General features: G+C 42.7%; 1 protein-coding gene across 2 annotated transcripts in view; it reads left to right on the top strand.

Annotated features, from left to right (window-relative positions):
• Positions 1 to 1,150: 1,150 nt before the first annotated feature.
• IFT140 (intraflagellar transport 140) overlaps positions 1,151 to 15,031 on the top strand; it is an 84,692-nt gene continuing 70,811 nt past the window's right edge. Inside the window, exons 1-5 of one of the 2 annotated variants that reach the window (XM_058035914.1) lie at positions 1,151 to 1,276; positions 5,712 to 5,887; positions 7,001 to 7,222; positions 10,575 to 10,696; positions 11,365 to 11,507. In XM_058035914.1, coding sequence (XP_057891897.1) covers positions 5,741 to 5,887; positions 7,001 to 7,222; positions 10,575 to 10,696; positions 11,365 to 11,507 — 634 coding nt within the window. In that variant the 5' untranslated portion in view covers positions 1,151 to 1,276; positions 5,712 to 5,740. Of the gene's footprint in view, positions 1,277 to 5,711; positions 5,888 to 7,000; positions 7,223 to 10,574; positions 10,697 to 11,364; positions 11,508 to 15,031 lie in introns of those variants that run through there. The other variant, XM_058035915.1, reaches the window with a different exon arrangement.

Below are 15,031 nucleotides of genomic sequence, written 5' to 3'. Positions count from 1 at the left end.
GAGAGAGAAGATATAAAACTCCAGTAAACAGGACTTTGTCAGTTCTGCTGCTCTGGTCTATGGGAGTTGCTGACATGTAACAAGGTCTAAAGCCAGTGTTTTGCCTCTCTACCTGAATGTTGCCCATAATTCTACAGATATACAGTGTGTTTCAATGTACTGTGTGTCTTTCCCTGTGTACTTTTTTTCTACTTGCTACCAAATCAGAGGGTTTTTTTTTTATTTATTTTGTGGGGTGTTTTTTGGTTTTTTTTTGTGCTGTTGTTGTTTTTTTGTGTTTGTTTGTTTTTGTTTTTTTTTTTTTTTTCTTTCACAAGAGTCCCTGCGTATTTGGGAAAGGAAACTTATAAACACCACATAAATGACACATTACACATGGCCAGTCAACCTCGAAATATACAGGAGCTGCTTGTTGTAGCTGTACCAGGTGTGGCTGCTTTTCATCAGCTTGCACAGAAGTGTTGTGACTTCAGAGGAATTACAAATGACTATGGGTAGGACAGTGCTGTGAGGATTCGGTCTTGAATTTTTTCAGCCCTTTTGAAGGTGTTAGGCAGGCCTGGCTCTGAGGGCTGGCTGCAGGCCCGATGGGGGCGGGAGCCAGCCATGGAGCTGGGCTGTACCTGGTGCTGAGGGGTGTGGGGTGGCAGGAGGGCTTTACGGGTTGTCTTCATTTGAAAGACATAGTCGTTAAGTTAAAAGCTTTCCCCCCCAAAACTCTGAAAGAGCCGCTGAGCTCCGGGCGGTACACTTCAATATGGTTACGATATGCATTTCTATATCGCGGAGGTTCAGCTGGGTCACACTCCGTCACAGCAGGTGCTTGATAGCGTTGGGGATCGGGAGGGTTTGGGGAAGGATCTCGATTCTCAGGACGGCGGCACAGTCCACCACCTGCGCTAGAAAATACTCCTCACAGGCCAAGCCACCAAACCTTGAAGACGCCTCTGAGACCGTCGGGGACAGCGCAGCGGGACGGCCGCCGAACGCGCTGTGCTCGTCAATTTCCGCCACTCTTCGTGTGCCGCCGAATGGCTTCGGCCGTTCCCGTCACTCCTCGGCTCGACTCGGCTATTTCCGCTCCCGACTCTCCCCGTTGTCGGGGTAACGCAAAGCATCGCGGAGTGCGGCCTGCGGCGGGGCCGGTGAGCGCGGCGGCGGGGGAGAGCGGGGAGAGCGGGCTCTACCCGCAGCAGCCCGCGGCCTGTCGGCCGGCTCTTCATGGTTGTATCTGGGCCCGGCCCGCGACAGAGGGGTTGATCGCGGTCAGCCGGAGGTAAGGGGCGCTTGAGCTGCTGGCGGCGGGGGCGGCCGAATCCACCCGCGGGCGAGAATGTGGTGGCGCGGCCCGCGTGTTTGTCTTCTCGGAGCCGTGGAGTTTGTGGAGCCCCTTGTTCTGTGCCGGCAAGTGGCGATCATGGCCCGGACGGGGGACACGCGCAGGGTTCGGTCCGCTCCGGGAGCTGCCCACGGCAGCAGCAGCCTGGGCTCTGCCTGGCACACGCTCCCCTCCCCTTCTCCCTCTGTGCGGGTGCGGGATTCAACCGGGTTTTTGCTTCATCTGTTTTACTGGTTAGAAAAGATTGTACATAGTCATTAGCCATCTTTTTGTAGCACAGAGCAGTTTTGTATTATCTTTTTTTTTTTTTTTTTTTTTTTCCCTGGCGCTGGCTCTTTTAAACAATTTCAAATTTTACAACCAGCATTTCTCATAGGTAGAGGTTAAAGGAAGGGCCTTTGCTTTGGGAGCCTTGCCAGAGAATCTTGTTAAGGCAACTTGGACAGAGACCCCTTTCACCATTTGTGTGGTGACTGGGGGGCCGATGAGTCCCCAGCTCCACAGGTACAGCAAACCGAGTTGCTGTCAACCTCGATGAAATGTGCTGATAACACTGTGACAGAACATAAAAGCAGCTTTTTAAGCACTGTCCCCAAAGACAGAATAGCATTTTTTTTTTCCTGATCTTTGATATTATTTTGTGAAATATGTGCCGGTGTTCTGGCTCGCTGCTGTCATTTGCAGTCGTTGATGTTGTCTGCAGTGTAGTGCAATGTTGTCTGTAGGGTGCAGTTGCAGTGCAAGCCGCAGGTTGAGCTTTGGGTGGCCAGAGCAAGAGGCTGTGAACTGCTGACTGCATAACGCAGGGCATGGGGACCTGTGGCCCAGCCAGGGACACTCAGAGGCACTCAGCAGCAGCTGACAACCCCCAGACCTTCCCTGCCCTTAAACTGAAAGGGTGTGTAAGCCCGGGGGATCCTTTGTTTGACATTCCTCCTTGGAATTACCAGTTTGAGCTGTAATTTTGTTATTGCGCCAAAATGAAATTATTTTAATGATCCAGACATCTGAGACTGCTATGAGAAGGCTATGGTTGGGCTGGTAAGGAAAGCTGGTTTGACTGTGGAGGTGTAGCTGCACAGGGGCCTTGGTCCCCGCTCAGGCGGTGTGAGAGTGATTGCCAGGGTGGCTTCTGGATGGCTGGACAAGGAAGTTGTCTTAAAAAGAACTTTATGGGGTCTTGTAAGAAAGATGGATACAGACTTCTTACCAGGGCGTGTACTGACAGGATGAAGAACTAATGGTTTCAACCGGCAGAAGAAGTTTTATTGTGAGAAGAAAAGTTTTATTGTGAAGGTGCTGAGGCTCTGGCACAGGTTGCCCAGAGAAGCTGTGGCTGCCCTCAGATCCCTGAAGTGTCCAAGGCCAGGTTGGACAGGGTTTGGAGCAGCCTGGGAGAGTGTGAGGAGTCTCTGCCCATGGCAGGGGTTGGAACTGGATGAGCTTAAGGTCCCTTCCAAACCATGCTGAGATTCCATGAGGTCTAACCATTGCCTGTGGGCTGTTTCAAAAGTGTCTGTCAGATGTATCTAATTTGATCTTTGAGATCAAGTGTGGGAGCTTGTTCATGTTCTATTCTAAAATACAAAATGGTTAACTTTTTCAGAAATTTTTTTTTTTTGAAACCTTGGAAAAATAGAACATGCCGGATAGTTTGTCGAGGTGGTGTTACTTGGTTTTCTTTTTATTTTTTGAAGACTTTTTTGAAGAGACAGCTGTCAAAGCTACAATTTAAATACATGAGCTAGTAGTAATCATGTGAGTAATGAACAATCACAGCAAGAAAATGAATACTGGTTCAATTATTTTTACACCATTGAGTAATCCACTTATGTAAGCCATTTATTTATTTGTGTGTAGCAGTCTGCTGCGCAGCCCTGTGTAGTTACTCTGATGGTGAAGAGTATTTTATATTTGGGGTTGTCCATAATTTACGCAACAGTATCACTAAGTCTTGTTTTAGTAAGTGCCAGTCTGCCATTTTAAATTTACACAGTTTTGGTTGAAAATTTTTTCTTGCTGTCTGTTAATTCCAAAAGTTAAATTAATGAATTGAACAAGAGATGCAGTTTGGAAGCTTGATAAACTTACTTCTGTCATTGAATGGGACTGAAATATCTGAATAATAATAAGTAATATTAATAAATACAGATTCAAGGAACAACTAAAAGTAGAAAATGGTGTCTATAGAGAAGACATTACAGCTGTATGGCTTGATAAAACTGTTATTTTATATGAAATGTAGCTTTGTTTTCATTTAGGCATCTTACATTTTTGTTTTAATCTGAAGGGAAATTCTTTATTATTTCAAATTTTGAGCCCATCTAAAGCTTATAGTCAAATATGGACTAAATCCTTCCTCTCTTAGAGGAAAATGAAACAGATAAAATAAGGAGTAAAGTAGTAGTATGGGCACAGAATTCTGGAACAGTACTGTAGATGTAAGAAAACTTTTAAATTACATGAAATCAATATGAAAAACACTCCAAATTTTATTTGAATGGTTGTTAGTTGTTTTTTGGGTTTTTTTGAGTGGTGATAAAACTGGACCATGCAATGCCACTTTGGGAATGCTGAGGATTTTGAAGGATTGTACAGATAAAAGTGCGTGGATCTTGTGGAAAGGTGAAATGGTTTGTCCTTAGGGTGACTGCTCTTGTCTGCTCTCATATCCAGTAGTTGATGTTGTTCCTTGTATGTGTCAGTGGCAAGATACAGAACTCCCAATTTACTGAACAGAGTTGCCCACCTTTCTAAATTAAGTGCCTGGCAAATTAGTTATTTGAGGCACTGACAGAAGATTTAAAGAAAAGAGACTTTAAGAGTCTGTTGATGCCCATTTTACATGCTGGTGGCTCACTGCTGTGCATGTGTGTACCTGTGGATTCTGAACTCATGGTTTACCTGTGCAGAAGAAAACATCTCTTCCCCTTAAATGTCACAGAAGTCTTTTAAACATTTCATGCTTGGGGGCTTTTTTGTGTGTATGTTCATTTGTGTTGTTTTCTTGGGGATCTTGTTTTGTTTTTCACCGGGTCCTGGCAGGATTCTGCAGCTGGGGAGGAGTAATCCCATGGACGAGTCCAGGTTGGGGACTGCCCTGCTAGGCAGCATCCCTGTGGAGAAGGACCTGGGGGTCACCAGCTGTCCTTGACCAGCTGTGTGCCCTGGGGCCACGATGGTGGATGCTGGGGTGGATGAGGAAAGGCATTGTTAGTGGGCTGGGGAGGGGATCCTGCCCCTCTGTTCAGCCCTGGTGAAGCACATCTGGAGCACTGTGTCCAGTTCTGGGAGCTGGGCCTGTTGAGCCTTGAGAAGAGACAGCTGAGAGGGGACCTCATCCCTGTCTGACCTCATCCCTGTCTGTCAGTGTCTGCAGGAAAAGCTCAGGAGAATGGACCAGGCTGTGCTCCATGGGGCTCAGCAGTGGCTCTAGAGGCAATGGGCAGAAACTGGAACATGGGAAGTTTCATCTAAATATCTTTACTCTGTGGCTGATTAGCACTGAATAGGCTGCCCCAGAGAGGATGTGAAGTCTCCCTCATTGGGGATATCCAGAATTGTCTGGTCACAATCCTATGCCATGTGCTCTGGGAAGACGTTGCTTGTGCAGGGAGGCTGGGCCAGTTGACCCACGGAACTCTATGACTCACTGATTATTTGAGGAATTTGAGGTGTTTCGGTCCAGCTGGTTTTGTTTTGAAACTGAGCTGACTGGATCCCGTGACACAAATCCAAAGACCATTTCTGTGTATAAATTATTACAAATTATTACTGATGCCCTTGATTTCTGACCCACAACACTGAAAAGGGTTTTGTTCTCATGTTCTTTACTGTGCAACATCAGCACTTACTTTTTTCATTCAAATGTTGGTAACAGTTCCAATATCAATAGCAGGTAGTGTGATTTCAACAGTACAAGCTCCACAGTGGTGACAACTGTTGAAACTTACTTTGAAAGCAGAGACATGAGACTTAACATAAAAGAGTTCAGTTTGTACATTAATTAACATCTTTGGATATGAAGCTGCTGGAAGTAGCTTTCTGGTAAATACTGAGATATTTCAGAGTCCTTTGAAGTAGGCCAGCACAAGGCACTGGTGAGAGACTTGGTACTGGCTTATGCACTCTGGGACTCTACAGAGTGGGAGGTTCAATGTTTCTCCATTTATTTTTAAATGCCACTCTGACATTGTCATGTCATGTAGTATATGCAACAAGATAATGCTGTAGTTTTATTTTCCCTCTTGTTTTAACCCGTATATATGTCATTATGTACAGTGCATAAATTCAATATAAATAGCATATATGTAGTGTATATGTATTGTCTGCATAAGCAAACCTGATAGAGATGTTTTTATTCCTTGTACAGGTGTGCAGTCTGAGACAGCTCCTGTTTTTATGGCTGTGTACGTGGATAATCGAACAGATGCTCCTGATTCTGTTGCCTCCCCTTCCCATATAGCATGGCACCCACTTCATCCACTCCTGGCAGTTGCTTCTATCAGCACAGCAGGTGGGGGCTGTGTGGATATCTACCTGGAACAGGTGAGAAATCAACAACTTTGCTTTTGCTCTCGATGCAGAGTCACAGAATTGCAGGATGGTTTAGATTGGAAGGGACCTTTAGGATCATCTTGTCCCAGCCACTTGCCGTGCGCAGGGACGCATTCCATAGACCAAGTTGCTCTGAGCCCCATCCAGCCTGGCCTTGAACACTTCCAGAGACGTGAGATGTGTGAGAAGTCACACAGCTTCTCTCAGCAACCTTTATCATTGTTCTAATTTAAAACTTCACATTTTTAATCTCTGTTTTTGCAGGCTTACATATCCTCCTGAAATATCTCTGGGTTTTAATTACTGTCTGTGTCCTGTGCTATATGGAACATGACAGATTCATCAGCCACTCATTATATGTATTTTTAAAAAGATCTTCATAAATTAAATTGATCTTTCTTTTGAAATTTGATGTTTGCAGTCTATAAGTCTTGTTTGTGATGATTACTGATTAGGTTTTTCTTCTCATAGTGTGAGATTTTCAGACTTGTATGTAAATGAACACATGCTGCTGCTGCTTTTTAACTCTTAAGTGAGTAGAACATACTAAGAAATGGAAACTGAAAAAATCACTCTACCACCTCAAGACTGAACTGGTTTTCTGCCTGTAGACAGATATTTCTTTTGCATACTCTAACTTTTACATGAGAGCCTTGTGTAAGACTTTGGTTTGCATAATTTTAGAGAAGCAGCACTAAAAGTATCTAAGTCTGCAGCAGACTTACTGAAACATCTCTCTTAATACAATAGCCTATAAAATGTGTACATTTCAAAGTGTATTCTGAAAAATTGTTTTCCAAGTTTAAAAAACGGAAAAAGAAATACTTAGAGAGGTTAAATGATTTGCGTGAAATATTCTCGTGAACCATGCCTAAAGGAGGATCTGCCTTTAAGGGCTGTTGAAGCATTAGATTATTCTATGTCCTTAGTGATGTGCTTTGTTCTTTTTAATTAGCTGGAACTTTTTTTTACTTTGAAATATGCTTGAAGCCTTCTTATATCCTTTATATGGGAGAGAAAGCTTGATATTGACTGGGCTATGAATTGGAAGGTTTGGTTGCTGAGTTTCCACTGGACTGAGCTCACACTGATTTTTGTTTGCAGGGAGAACATGTGCCTGATTGCCATGCTGAGAGAAGCTTTCAGGTCACATTACTTGCCTGGCACCCTTCCAGACCCATTCTGGCATCAGGATGGGAGACAGGAGGAGTTCTGATACTGAACAAACAAGACAAGGAGCAGCACACTGTACCCCCAAATCACAGCGCCAAAATCACAGTCCTGAGCTGGAGTACAAGTGGTACCTGCCTTGTGTCTGGGGATGCAGTGAGTAGCTGAAATGCCATATGGGTTTGATGTGGAACACAGTCTTGGAAGCTCTGTAATAGGAAAGGATCATGGAAAGGAGATCAATGGGGAAGGGAGACTTGTGTGGGAGGGAAATTTCTTTTCCTTAGGTACAATTAAGGAAAACTGATAGGGAATAAAATAAAGTCATAGTGTTTTAATTTTTTCTACAATATTATTCTACAATTAAAAAATTGCCATTCTATAATTTTTTCTTTAAATAAAATTGTGTTGGATCTCAGTGAGTGCTGAGCATTGATGAAGGTTTAAGGCTATTTCATGGATGGAGTAATTGAGGTATAGACCATTTGAATTCTTTTGCTCCTGTCCATGCACAAGTTTTAGGGCAGACTCAAGAATAGCTTTTGAGAAACAAATTCCAGCTACAACATATTCATCCATTCTGAGTGCAGAGCAGTGCTCACAGGAAACCCATGTTAATCTCTCTTTTTCTGGTTTTATGAATGCCTTAGTATTGTCTCCTATTGATTGTATTGGGAAATGTGACACACTATTTCTTGATGAACTGGTTCCCCTTTTACATAGTGAAGTGAGAAAGTAGCTATTGAATATTCAAGATTAAGTATTCATAGAAGATTCTGATTTTGCCAGTTCCTGAGTCAGCAAATGAAGAAAAAATGCATTATTTTGCCTGATTCAAACTTGAGCTTGCCCAAGAATTTCAATTCTGCTCTTACCTATATGTTAGAATTCCCAATGTTCTTATTGGGAGGAAAGGTTATTTTTATTCATTGTTTGTAAAGTTCTGCTGCTACATTTGACAGAAATGCAGAAATTCAAAATTGAGTAAAAAGAGAATTTATCATCTTCTTTTTTAGAAAAGAGAAAGTTCTTCCCAGGCAAAAGATGGACACATCTCAGTGTAGCTGAGGCCTTAATCATAATGACCCAATACATTGATATAGACAGAACTTACAAATACTTTTCAAATTTATTTCAAACCGGTGTCACTATGCTGTGCTCTGAGGTGTAGCACAGATATACTTCATTTCTTACATATTATCCAATAGTTTATATGTTTATTTTTAATATTTTTCCCATGAGGGTTTATTTTTAGGAAACTTCCATTAGGTGAGCACTGCCAGGATCATGTTCTGCTTATATTAGAGGAAATTCTTTAGAAATAAGATAAATATTTGGATCCTGATTAAGTTTCTGTTTCAGCTAGAGGCTGATTGGGCACTGGAAAGGCTCCCCAGGGAAAGCTCAGAGCTGCAAGGCTTCCAGAGCTCCAGGAGCCTTTGGACAAGCACTCGGGCACAGGGTGGGATTGTTGGGTTGTCTGTGCAGGCCAAGAGTTGGGCTTGATGATCTGTGTGAGTCACTTCCAGCTGAGCATATTCTATGATTCTACCTTCACTAGGATTTCTGTCATTGTACATGCTGAAATGCAATAAAATTATTTGAAAATAACTTCATAAAGTTGGAATAGGATACTGTGAAAATCAGAAGCTTTTATTTTGTTTTAAGTAAAAAGAACATGAGTGATTTCCACGTTTTGATCACACAGAGGATCTAGGTGCTTTCTATAATGAAAGCCTATTTGTAAGGCAAATTGCTTTCATACCAAGTAACTAAAGCTTTATGTTTTTAAAAATTATTGAGAAGTTACAGGATGGAATCAGAGAATATCTCCATTTGGAAAGGACATTTAGATAGATGATAAGGTCAATGTCCTGTGTCCTGTAAAAATATCATTTGAAAACAGATGAGTTCTGCATCCTTTCCAGTGTTACTTAGGAGAGGTTGTGAGCCTTTTTTGTTTCCAATCTCCTGTGCTTCTAACTAAGAATTGAGATTGTGCAAGTCGGTTATCTGGATACAGGCTGGAATATCTAGAAGGAGGTGGAATGAAGGTCAGCAGCTTTAGAAAGCTGCAGGCTTTTCCTCCAGCTTATGAATGGTGCAGGTGATTTTAGTTGGGGTCCTTGGAAATTTGTGGCATATAAAGCTGATGGAAGAGTGAGAGGAGGAACCAACAAGGTTGGTTCATAGGATCCTGTGATGTTCAGAGGTAACTAGCAAACATTTTATGAACTGCAAGTATCCTCTTGGGACAGGAGTACAGCAGTGTCACAGTTGCACAGCTGAGTGGCATTCTTTAACCTGCAGACACATAGCACTTAATAAACAGTTTTGGACAGTATAACTATTGCCATCTTACCGTTAAGAAGAAGTTAGAAGTTTGACTCTTAGGAAAAACAGAAGGAAATGTTGCTTTGGAAGGCCTCAGCTGCATCTTGTGTGGCTTCTAGTTAGAATTGTGAAGAATAAGTGACCATTGCTGCCACTTCCAGGAAAAGGATGATACTTCATTGAAAACAATAAATAAAAATAGAGCAAATTCTAATACCACTTTATGGTTCTCTATCTTAATGAAATAAAATGAGATTGAATTTGATATTGAAAATTGTTGCTGGGTTTTTTTATGTAGTGCTTACATGGAAGGTTCCTAAATGCAATTTGGTTTCATAAATACTAGCATAACAACAACAATAAATAATCTTCTTCGCATTCCAACTGTGAGGATATACTGTAAATCAGTTTGTTGGAATTTGTCTCCACACTTTTTAGTCGCCAGGGGTTAGTTGCTCCTGAGCTGCCACTGCAGGGTGTGAGTTATGTCAGCACCTGTGCCAGGCTCAAGGGCTGGCCTGTGTTGACCACAGAGTTAATTAGCTAATCAGACTTCCTTTCTTTAGCATATATGATTTTTCTAGTTACTAGATTATTTTTCTAAAAGTAAGTTCTTGATTTTTCTAAAAGTAAGCTCTTGAATGTCTGCTCCGAAAGAGGAGGAAAGCTCCAGAAATTAAAAAATTCTGCCCTTAGTCTTTCTACACCCTGTGACTTTACATGCTCATCTACATCAGTTTTGTATACACTTACTGAGGGATGCATATGCTCTGCTATCCTGTATTTTAATTGCTAAAAAATAAGCTATCAGACTACTTTCAAGAAAGAATGTGGAAAGGACATTATCAAGACAAATATTTACGTCTGCTGCTTGCAGAAGAAAACTAAGACTGTTCCATGTAATTGCTCTGGCAGTGTGATTTAACTAAAAAAGGATAGGGCCAATAAGCTTTTTTTAGATAATTTGATTTTAAGGGAGCAAATAATATAATGTTAAAGATAGCTTTGATTCCCTGTGGCTTAGTTTTAAGTGGGCGTAATTGTATGTGTCAACTAAACAAAAGGCAGGGTGTTGCTCCATCAATAAAACATTTATTTTTATGTGCAGTGATTAGCTTGAGTCTGAATTCTCATCTGTGTGCAAAGGGTAATGAATTAACTTGTCTTTTTCTAGCACGGTGTCTTGTGTCTGTGGAAAATGGACCATCGGGGCAGAGTGCAGGGTCCTGCCCTGGTTAAGCAGGAGTATGGGAAATGCTTGTGGCACTGTGTCTTTTGGCCACCCCCTCCTAGTGAGTGAGTATTGGCCCCATCAGAGCTCTGATAGACCAAGTCTTTGTCTTGTTCCACAGAAAGAAAGTCCTACCCGCAAATAGACTATTTAAAAATATATAAAAATGTTCTTTTCCTAACTGCTCTATACTTCCAAGCTCTTCTCCCGCTCTGATAGCTGGCTCTGTGTCCTGTGTGCAGTAACTGCTCTTCTTTCTCTTCTCCACATCGTCTGTTGGTTGCTGTTGACTCTTCTGTCTTAGTTCTTCTAATTAGCAATATTGCTGATTGTGGAAAGCCATAAACACACTGGAAACACAATTATCTTTATATTCTTGTCAAAAATAATTAAAAGTCATTTCTTAAACATTATTATTTTTTTCCTGTCCAAGAAAGAAATAGGAAGCAGCTGTAGTGAAAAATAATAGTTCTCCTTGTCTGGGCTTTTCTGTTTCACATATCTGAAAAAATAATGATGTGTTTTGTGAAAAATGTGAAATAATGCAAGTGAAAACTAATATTGAAATTTTGTTTTGTATTTTTTTGAGTCCGCCCTTTTTCAATCAGTGTATGAAATATTTGTTCTCTTTATACAATATGCTTTATTAACTTCTCATTCATTCTTTGAGACTGAACCTACAGTTATGAACTGTAGAACCTAAGAATTAGGAATGAAGTATTTCTCTTTTCAGGGACTTTGTACAGCTGGCAAAAGCAGCTGTGAGTGGTGATGAGAAAGCCTTGGATATGTTTAACTGGAAGAAAGCTGGAATAGGACCACCTCTGAAAACAGCAGTCCAGGAAGGACTCTCCTTCTTTATCACTTTGGCAGATGGTAAGAGCAAAACCACTTTTCCATTTGGCTGGGAAGTTGTTTCCTTAGAGCTTCAAAATAGCCCAGTGCATGATAGTCTTGGGGTATATTCATATATCCCTCATATTCATATATTCAATAGGGTAGAGTCTTCTATAGGAGTTGTAGAATGTTTGGTAAGAAATGAATAAAACTACTGAAATCTTATCTTCAGGATGGTTTTGTTCACAAGGGTACCAGAGGTACTGGATTAGTCAGGTTCCAAAGAAGTGAGTATGAGGAAAACAATCTCTAACACACAAGTGTAGATAAAATTAGCTTTTGTGCAAAGCTTCAAAATAATGCACGTGTTCTTTTTTCTATAAATAGGCAAATTCTGCTAAAGCATACGTCTTAAATTCTCAATTTTCTTTTCAATTTTTTCTCATGCTTTGAAATGATGCTTTAGTCTTACAGACCAACAAAAAGTCTGAGAATCTGTTTTGTTTAGTTTGCTGCCTAATAGTGTTTCTTCTCTGTATTTTCCTCTTCCTTGCCTTTTACTCTTCCCTGTCTTTTCCTATCCTTTTTAGTCTTCTGGGTACTAGTTTCCTCTAAGCTAACTTTCTTCCCACCCCAAATTTTTTTGTGATGCCATCTCTCTGTAATTTGCTCTCTCTGAACTGGAGCCAAAATGTGTGTGAGAAGTTGCATAATGGGTGTTTCTGGTAGGTGATTCGAGTCATCCTGTTGATTCAAATGTTAACTGTTCTGAAAACGTTTCAGTTATGCTGAATACAATTTGATTCAGTGTTGTACCAAAATTGACACCCCTTGTTTACACCAGCACGGCTTGCAGGAGGGGCATGGGCCAGCTGCGTGGTTGGTTTGCAGTGTACCTTCTTTTAATGTGTGAATACAAGCCTCTTTACTAGAAGGGTACCATTTAAATGGAAAATGGACACAAGGTGCTTCATAAAGATACAGGGAGAGAAGCTTTAGGAAGCTGTGCCCATTCCGTCCTCACCTTCAAAGCCGCTGTTGTGATGGTGCAGAGCCCCATCTAGGGACAGGCTGTGTGTCCTGCAGGTGCTGTCCTGGGCTTGGGCCTCTGCCTCGGGTTGAGACAAGTCAGGAGGAAACGTCCGGAAAGGGGAATCTCCTCTGAAAAAAAGGCCGGTTTATGGCACAGCCTCTTCCCATCAGACGAAAGGAATTTATTGGAGAAAAGGGAAAAAACCTGTTTATTTAACACAGAGAGTGCATGCCGGCACGGGAACAAGAATGAATAATATTAGATATGAAAACCTTCTCGCTGTGGAGAAAGCTGGTGGATTTGAGAGTCCTGCTTGGCTTCTCCCGAGGTCTGGAGCCGGGTGTCCCTGCAGCCTCCCCCCTCTGGGCTGCGGCGTGGGACTCCCAGTGATGGCCTGGTGTTCTGGGCTGGAGCAAAGCCGAACAGTTCCAGAAGAAGAAGCCACAGTCCCGGGAAAAACTTCTTGACTCAGCTAACTTATAAAGCTAGCTACAAGCAAAAGAATGTAATTCTCTTCTCTCCTGAGAAAGAGCGGGGGAGAGTCTGTGTTTGAACACAAACTGATGAAAGAATTCCCCTGGCTTCTCCCCCTCTCTCAGACCTAGCTTAAAGTTACAGAACCTGTGTCTGGGCATAAAGTAGATGATAAGGGATACAGTATTATAAAGTCACCCCAAGACAGCCTCCTTGTCATACTTCTCAAATTTCAATCAAATGATACTGTCTGACTGTTCCTTGTGAGCAGCTTCATTGCTTGGGTTGGTTTGAGTGTATGTGTTTTGGACTCAGTTTTTAATCTAGTAATGATCTGCTCTAACTCACAAATGTCCTGAGAAGAACTTGGAGGTGTTGGTGAGTGAGAGCTGGACATACCCCAGTTGTGTGTGCTGGCTCCCAGAAATACCCTGTGTGCTGGGCTGATCCCACAGTATGGGCAGCAGGGGAGGGGGTGATTTTGCACCTCAGCCCCACTCAGGTGAGACCCCACCTGCAGAGTTGCCTCCAGCTCTGGGGTTATCAACACAGGGGTGACATGGAGCTGTTGGAATGAGTCTGGAGGAGGCCATGTAGATACTTCATGGACTGGAGCCCCTCTGCTCTAGAGTTAGGCTGGGAGAACCTGGAGAAGAGAAGGCTTCAGGGAGAGCTCAGAGCCCCTTGCAGTGCTTAAAGGGGCTCCAGGAGAGCTGGAGAGGGACTTTGGAGGGCTTGCAGGGACAGGACAAGGGAACGGCTTCCCACTCCCAGAGGACATGGTTAGATGGGATATTGGGAAGGAATTGTTCCCTGTGAGAGTGCTGAGGCCCTGGCCCAGGGTGCCCAGAGAAGCTGTGGCTGCCCCTGGATCCCTGGAAGCGTTCAAGGCCAGGCTGGATGAGGCTTGGAGCAACCTGGACTAATGGGAGGTGTCCCTGCCCATGGCAAGAGGATTAAAAAGAGATTCATTTTTAAAGTTCCTTCAAAACCAAAATGTCCTGTGATTTAAGAAGATGAGGATATCTATGCAGGGTTTTATTGCAGGGAGAAAATAAAGCAGTGGGACAGGACTTGGATCAGCCATAGAGTGGCCACAGGCCCAGCACAGTGAGCACCCCTGTGCTGGATGCTGCTGGGGCACCTGGATTCTGGGCCTCTCATGACAAGAAAGACCTTACGGGGCTAGAGTGTGTCCAGAGAAGGGAACAGAGCTGGAATAGGGTCTGGAGCACAAGTCTGATGAGGAACAGCTGAGGGAGCTGGGGGGGCTCAGCTTGGAGAAAAGGAAGCTCAGGGAGGACCTTCTGGCTCTGCACAGCTCCCTGATGTTCAGGCAGGTGGGGATTTGGGCTCTGCTCCTAGGGAGCAGGGAGCAGGACAAGGGGAAACAGCTTCAAGTTGTGCCAGGGGAGGGCAGACTGGTGGAAGGAATTTCTTTGCAGGAAGGGTTGTTAGGCATGGGAATGGGCTGCCCTGGGCAGTGGTAGAGTGATGATCCCAGGAAGTGTTCAAAAATGACTAGATGTGGCACTTCACTGTATGGTTATTGGGTGTGGTGCTACTTGGTCAAAGGTTGGACTTGATGATTTTGGAGGTCTTTTCCACCCTTAATGATTCTGTGATTCTATTATTATAGAGTAGTACAACTTAATGACATTATAATGGCTTTTAAAATGTTGATGGGTGCATTAGTTACCAATGTCAGTGTTTTTAGAAAAACACTGTCCCATTTGCCAGTCAAATTATGGATTAAAGCTGAATTTGGTGTGTGGTGCAGTGTTTCCTAAGCAATGAAGAACTTCAGGTCTGCAGTTTTCCATCATCTCAACTATGCTGTAAATTGAACCAATTCTTAGCTGCCATTCTTCTTTCACAGATTTTTTTTCTCAGACTGAAGGTTTCAGATGCTGTCATTCATACAGAAAGTTTATTTGCAGTTTAAAATTATTTAAAGTATTCCCCTTTGGATCTTGTAAATGGGGAAAAATATGCTTTGGTTTATTGCTCTGGTCAGCTATTGTACTGTCTATCCTGAGAAGAACTAGAAAATGAA

The sequence above is a fragment of the Melospiza georgiana genome, chromosome 16, assembly GCF_028018845.1.
Source record: "Melospiza georgiana isolate bMelGeo1 chromosome 16, bMelGeo1.pri, whole genome shotgun sequence".
Taxonomy (NCBI): domain Eukaryota; kingdom Metazoa; phylum Chordata; class Aves; order Passeriformes; family Passerellidae; genus Melospiza; species Melospiza georgiana.
The sequence above is the reverse complement of the archived record's forward strand: the minus strand, read 5'-3'. Positions and strand labels throughout refer to the sequence as shown.